Raw genomic sequence first — 7,466 nt, forward strand, 5'->3', positions numbered from 1 at the left:
TGAGGGGTTGAAAGTGCCAAGACTAAACTGCTATCAGCATGAAAGTGGCAAAATTAAAAAGAAGTCGGCACTGAAATATGAGGGGTTAAAAGTGCCAAAATTAAACAGCTATCAGCATGAAAGTGGCAAAATTAAAAAGAAGTCGGCACTGAGATATGAAGGGTTAAAAGTGCCAAGACTAAACAGATATCAGCATGAAAGTGGCAAAATTAAAAAGAAGTCGGCACTGAAATATGAGGGGTTAAAAGTGCCAAAATTAAACAGCTATCAGCATGAAAGTGGCAAAATTAAAAAGAAGTCGACACTGAAATATGAGGGGTTAAAAGTGCCAAAATTAAACAGCTATCAGCATGAAAGTGGCAAAATTAAAAAGAAGTCGACACTGAAATATGAAGGGTTAAAAGTGCCAAAATTAAACTGCTATTAGCATGAAAGTGCCAAAATTAAACTGAGATCGGCACTGAAATATGAGGGGTTGAAAGTGCCAAGACTAAACTGCTATCAGCATGAAAGTGGCAAAATTAAAAAGAAGTCGGCACTGAAATATGAGGGGTTAAAAGTGCCAAGACTAAACAGCTATCAGCATGAAAGTGGCAAAATTAAAAAGAAGTCGGCACTGAGATATGAAGGGTTAAAAGTGCCAAAATTAAACAGCTATCACCATGAAAGTGGCAAAATTAAAAAGAAGTCGGCACTGAGATATGAAGGGTTAAAAGTGCCAAGACTAAACTGCTATTAGCATGAAAGTGGCAAAATTAAAAAGAAGTCGGCACTGAAATATGAAGGGTTAAAAGTGCCAAAATTAAACAGCTATCACCATGAAAGTGGCAAAATTAAACTGAGATCGGCACCAATATATGAGGGGTTAAAAGTGCCAAAATTAAACTGTAATCAGCATAAAAGTGCCAAAATTAAACTGAGATCGGCACTGAAATATGAAGGGTTAAAAGTGCCAAAATTAAACAGCTATCAGCATGAAAGTGCTGAAATTAAAAAGAAGTCGGCACTGAAATATGAAGGGTTGAAAGTGCCAAAATTAAACCGCTATCAGCATGAAAGTGCCAAAATGAAAATGACATCAACACCGAAAAATTTGCACTCCAGGTGCATGCTATCCCTGGAAAATGTACACTTTTTACTTGCAAAATGCAATGCAAATGCAAATGCTAATGCTAATATGCTTTGTATTATTAGTAACATTAGAAACTGATGACTATAAACAGCTAATTCCCAATTCAATATCAATGCATGCATGTCAAATAAATTATGTCTGTTGAATTCAACTGCATTTTCATAACTGTTAACTGCACTGAGAGATTGTTTGTTTTACCCAGCCCTAAAACCAAAAACAGAATAATCAGATATCATTAAAAACACCACCATTTATGTATTCCATAAGTCTGTTATAGAAAGAAATAAACAAGACGCTTTAAGCTTCTAATCAGTGTACTCCACCTGTTTTTATTATTATTTTCTTATTTTTTCTTTTTTTTGGGGGGGGGGGGGTAATTTGTCAACTATTTTCATGGTAGAGTAAATGCTTTTTAAATTAAGTAAATTTTTTAAATTGTGTTTATATTTTCTGCAATTTAGAACAAAAGCATATTATGTTCATTATCTCAGTAAACATTTTAATATACAAAAAATAAAACATTTTGCACATACATACTGTACACGTATTATACGTACATACATACCTCACCACAATTACTGCAATTACAGCAAGACCATTTGATTTGGGTTTGCTATAAACAGAAGGCAATATATGGTTTAAAATCAAAAGATATGAGATGAAAGTTCAGAATTTCAGCTTTTATCACCTGGGATTTATATGTAGATATATTAAACAACATTAAACAATCTTCTGTCTACATTTTAAGCCAGATAGTTGAAGTAAATTAATGTACATAAAGGGCAGTATTTGTTTGCTTGCCTTGTTTGCCATATATGTTTGTGTTTGTACTTGCTTGTACATGTTTATTGATATTTAGTGACATATTTTCTGTTGTTTGGGTCCTATACTCTAGTTACTGCAGCCTCCGGGATGTGCAGAGGTAAGCCTCTCTGGTTTTCTAAGGGAAGGAAGGATTCCCAGAGGATGTATGACATCTGTTGTGGTTTCCTTCCATAGAGACCGGCTTCATCGGGGAGTGCTCAGGTAAAGCAAATCTGGTTTGTCGCTAGGTTAACCTCACAGTTCTGGCGCTAGTATAAATTCCTGGGAAAGGGAACAAGACCAACAGCAAAGAACATGTTCATTCAGAAAAATATGTACATCTGGGGCTGAGAATGGATAAAACGACTGACTTTAGTCTTAGAGGTAATCAATGGCAGAGAATACTCAAGAGGCATCGGGGACAGAAAGTTAATGGAGGAGGACAAGATGGAGTCAAGGATGAACAGAAATGTCACGCCATTCTGAACTGGAAGTTCAAAGTAAAGTGAGTAATTAATGGTTGTACACATTTTTATTAGAAAGAAAAGTCTTAATTATGCAGTACATTTGCTCATAGCAGTATCTTTAATAGTAAATGTGTTGAATACACTGCATAATATCTGTACATACATGATAAATCTTTCTTTACTTCTCTTAATCCATCATGATTTTTTTCCAGTTGGAAAGAGTGGGTGGTTGATCCAGCAGAACAGTTTTATTATGTCTGGCTACAGGTCATGATCTTTCCCATTGTCTACAACTTGGTGATCATTATTTTGAGGTACAAAGATGCAAATTATCAGATATCATATATCTAAACATGTAACCTGTAATCATTTGACATCTTATTGATTCTGTTTTTTTAGGACATGCTTCAATTCAATTGCTCTAAGCTACTTGCCTTTATGGCTTACACTGGACTATCTGTCAGACTTCATGTACATGCTTGACATGGTCATCACTGTTCACACAGGTAAATATTTCTATTAGATACATTTGATACTCCCTAGTGCCAAGCATAAGACTTGATAAGGTCTTTGTAATATGAAGTGTACTCTGGAATGTGTTAAACCTTTATCTTACCCTTCCAGGTTACTTGGATCAGGGCATCCTGATAAAGGACCTTAGTCAGCTGAAGAAACGCTACTTGAGCTCTAAAGATTTCTTAAGGGACCTTGTTTCCTTGCTGCCCACTGATTTGCTCTACTTTATCGTTGGCATCCAAACTCCGTTGGTGAGGGTCAACCGATTTCTGCGATTGCCACGTCTCAATGAGGCCCTGGATCGCATGGAGACAATAACCTCCTACCCCAATATATTTCGCCTCTCCAAGCTCATGATCTACATCTTTGTGTTGACCCACTGGAATGCGTGTCTCTATTTTGCATTGTCCAGCTACGTGGGCTTTGGAAGAGATCAATGGGTCTACCCCAACCTCACAGATGACTTTGCCTCCATGCGTCGTCAGTACTTTCACTCCTTCTGGTTCTCTACAAAGATTCTCACCACAGTAGGAGATATTCCGCTGCCAGAATTGGAAGAGGAGTTGTTGTTTATGATTGCAAACTTGCTCATTGCCGTGCTGGTATTTGCATCAGTTGTTGGCAATGTTGGAAATGTTGTCACAAACCTAAGGGACCGTGATAATATCTTCTTCCCTAACCATGAGCTGGTAAGTTGGAAGAAAGTAGACTGTTTATGAAATGATTCCTCTTTCTTTTGTTTTACATTTGCTTTTAATATTGAAAGAAGAAAGTGAGAGATGACCCTTCTCATTTTATAGAAAATAAACATCTTTCTTTTCCTCCATCAGGTGAGGGCATATCTGCGCAGCCATCACGTTAGCAAAGAGCTTCGACAGCGTATCGACAACTGGTACCAGCATCTTCACATCAACAAGAAGATCATAAGAGAGAATGAAATACTGCAGCAGGTGCCCGTATACCTGAGGACAGAGATTGCTGTCAGCGTGCACCTTCCCACACTCTCAAAAGTCACCATCTTCCAGAACTGTGATAAAAGTCTGCTGGAGGAGCTGGTGCTTAAACTGACACCTCAGGTCAGGAAAAAGATGACTCAGAGCATTAAGGCAGGCCCTAGGATTGAAACCCTCAAAGTAATTTACTGTAAGATATAACATTTACAATTCAGGAAATTCTCAGACAACCATTTCGTCCTCCACCATGACTGTGGTGTGGAATTAATTATTGTTATTTATGTTACACAAGAATCTGTCAGTGATGCACCTTTGCAAAGATTTGATTGACCAAATCATTGTTTTTCCAGAGGACATCACAGAAAATGAGCCAAGTCTACTGCAGTGGCCTCATTTAAAATATTTAGGGGACTGCATTTTCAGCTGTGTTGATCTTAATGTGTCATTACTCCTTCAATTTCTGATATCTGCTGCATATTATTGATATAACCTACTTTATGGAGCAGTATATGAGAAGGGCCTCAGGCTACTCAGATTGATTGAGATTTTTTACCATATTTATGAGCCTGTTATGATAATATGACCATTGTGCTGTTTATAACTTACTGCAGGCTTCTTTGTCAAATTAGAAAAAGGGGCAAAAGTAGCAGTATGAGCACTGGGTCATGATTTATTTTTGCTTAGCCTAAAGAAAAGTATAGTAATGTAAATACATCTTTAGACCTACAGTACACCTAGAGAATGAAAGTGTTTAGATTTACCAAAAAACAGTCAGTCAATGTGACAAATTTGGGAATCAGGAGAAAAAGTCAGAATTCAATGGGATAATCTAGCTCCACTACAAGCCCTGTATGAGCAACACTATAAAAATTGGAATCAGGCAAGATGCATCACCCTTTAATTAATTGCTTCTTTGTTTGTAGTGCACATAAGCGACCTGTTCTGAACCTGTTACTCAGGTTCAATAATTAATGACTCAATGACTTTTTCTTGTTTTGTTGATTTAATTTCAGCCTGGTTGCTTGTCCAGTTTATTATGCAGTTCTGAAGAAATGCTTTCAGTCAATGCTTATTTGAGGATGAAGAGCTTGTCATGCCTTTTGTCTTGCAGGTATTCAGTCCTGGGGAGTATGTCTGCAGGAAAGGAGATGTGGGCCATGAAATGTACATCATCAAAGAGGGAAAACTTGCAGTTGTAGCAGATGACGGGGTCACAGAGTTTGCTGTGTTGAGTGCAGGGAATTTCTTTGGGGAAATTAGTATCCTCAACATAAAAGGTAGTGTAAATATATTGTATTTGCATATAACATGATACTTAATGTAGAAGGTGAATAGACCAACTATCCACAATCCACAATAATGAGTTTTCCTTATTAGGTAACAAGTCAGGAAATCGTCGCACTGCCAACATCAAGAGCATTGGCTATTCCGACCTGTTCAGCTTGTCCAAAGAAGACCTGACAGATGCTTTATCTGAGTTTCCTACAGCAAAACGTCACCTGGAGGAAAAGGGAAGACAGATTCTCATCAAGATGGGCATGCTGGAGGAAAGTGGGCAGGGAGAGGAGAAGGAGGAAGAGAAAGTGGAAACCAAGATAAAAAGGCTGGAGGACACTTTGGAGGTCTTGCAAACAAAACTAGCTCGACTTATAGTGGAATTAGAGTCGAGCAGCCGTAAGATGCAGTCTAGGGTGGAGCAGCTGGAGTGGGAATTGGCAGCACTGGAGAATCCGGTGCCAGACGAAGGTGATGAAGACGAAGTGCAGGGAAGAAGGGAAGGGGTGGGAGGAGAGACTGAATGGGAACGAGAGGAAGCAGAAGGAGAGGAAGGTTCACATACAAAGAAACAGGGACAAGATGGCAATGATGTGACCAAAGAGGGAGATGGAGAGAGCACTAAAAGTACAAAGGAAGATTTGGAAAAGGTGTTAAAGGAAGATCAATTTGGTCAGAAAGAGAAGACAGTTGATGAGGGAGAGAAAAACCAAAAGAAAGGAGATGACAGGCCAGGGAAAGGGGATGGAGCCGAAAATGAACCTGAAAAAGAGAAAAATGAAGAGAGAGACTCTGAAGAAATAAATAAAAAAGATGAAGATCATAAAAAATAAATGAAAAAGCAAAATAACTGAAAACGAGCATAAGGTTTAAAAAATATAAGTTTGTATTTTTGTTTGTAGGTGTTGTCTGTTTCGTATTAATAAAAACCAAAACCTCAACTTGTCTACACACTGTTTGCAATATAACTTCAGACTCTAGATGGCAACATTTTATTCTCCAGAATCGATCACCCCAAACTGCAAGGTAACAGTAATACAACACTGTCAGCAGTTATTATTTTGTACAATGACTACTCTTACTTTTGATAGTATATTTCACTGATTATACTTTAAATGGGTAAGGAAAATGTAACCCAACTTTTCTTGAGACCATACAAGCAATTAACTACAAAACTATACAAAGTAGTATACACAGTAAAATGAGTTTAAACTATTAGTTAACTAACAAAAAAATGCAATTGTATATAACATGATATATAATATGCCATTAATCATACTCTAGGTCTATACACTTAAATCTTCCCGGTGACACACACTTTTAATCTACATTTTGAATGTGGGACTTGACATGTAATTAAGATTTTGGTACTTTTCTTTCAGTGATAAATCGTAATATTTCAAATATAATCGTGTTTAACAGAGTCCACCTGTAATTTACGCACTCTGAAAAAACCGAGCTTGGCCCTTTAATGACGCACAGTTTACGCACTTCCCGGAAGTGCAGTGGGGGACACAGGCCCCATCGACTCAACACAACTGCATACATAAGCATTTACTAATAATAAAGCTCTGTTTGTATGTCATTTTCATGGAGTGCTACCGTTAACACATATGGAGTGTCAAGAGGAAAAGCCAATCATCTATACTATGGAAAACAAGCCAATTGTGACATGTGAGTATTTCCTAAAAAGAGACGTTCAGTCTTTTTCTGGTTTTGACAGTTAGCCTGCTAGCTACATTCATTAGCTCGTTTCAGCTAAGCTAGCAGGTTCATATATTATTCACCCAGCGTGTGTGTAGCGATTAGTGGCTTAATTTCTGCTTGTCAGTGCTGCTCTATTTTCATACTTATATGCTACACCGCTGTCTGTGTTGTATATTTACGGGGACTTGATATCGCTCTTAGCTGGTGTGCAGCTACATTGATTAACAGGCCTAGCTAACGACATCACGTCACGGCAACTTGGTGCAGGTTTGAGATATCACCTTGATCCCTGTTGGACCATCACTGTTACCGCCGTTAGCACCACAGGTAGTAGCCGCCACATGGAGTTTGGGTAGAGAAGTGAGTTCGCCATTCATAAACCCCTCAGAGTCTTATAGAAGCTTCTTGGAGGGGTTATTTTAGGAGCTGACTCTATTGGTAGGTGCCAGCCTCACTTCACACCACAGGCTGCTCCATTTTTAGGACAGAGTGATGGAGAGAAATAGGAATATGAACAGGAATCATAACAGTTCACCAGTGTTGATAATGTCAGTATCTAAGTCGTGGGTTGTTCAGAGTGGGAACCAGTAATGCTTATGTTCCTGGGGGGTT

At 38.2% G+C, this 7,466-nt stretch overlaps 2 protein-coding genes across 2 annotated transcripts in view; both read left to right on the top strand.

Annotated features, from left to right (window-relative positions):
- Positions 1 to 2,289: 2,289 nt before the first annotated feature.
- Positions 2,290 to 5,941, top strand: cnga4 (cyclic nucleotide gated channel subunit alpha 4; the record flags this gene model as incomplete). Its single annotated transcript, XM_026376929.1, has 7 exons — positions 2,290 to 2,441; positions 2,616 to 2,717; positions 2,803 to 2,909; positions 3,028 to 3,608; positions 3,750 to 3,995; positions 4,984 to 5,149; positions 5,250 to 5,941. Coding segments are annotated over exons 1-7 (2,046 nt in total), but the record flags the coding sequence as incomplete, so codon positions are not given.
- A 714-nt stretch (positions 5,942 to 6,655) lies between these two features.
- The window catches only part of trappc10 (trafficking protein particle complex 10), a 16,881-nt gene continuing 16,070 nt past the window's right edge, over positions 6,656 to 7,466 (top strand). The window contains exon 1 of the mRNA XM_026376432.1: positions 6,656 to 6,821. Coding sequence (XP_026232217.1) covers positions 6,761 to 6,821 — 61 coding nt within the window. The 5' untranslated portion in view covers positions 6,656 to 6,760. The remainder of the gene's footprint in view (positions 6,822 to 7,466) is intronic.

Source organism: Anabas testudineus, chromosome 21 (assembly GCF_900324465.2).
Source record: "Anabas testudineus chromosome 21, fAnaTes1.2, whole genome shotgun sequence".
Lineage (NCBI taxonomy): Eukaryota > Metazoa > Chordata > Actinopteri > Anabantiformes > Anabantidae > Anabas > Anabas testudineus.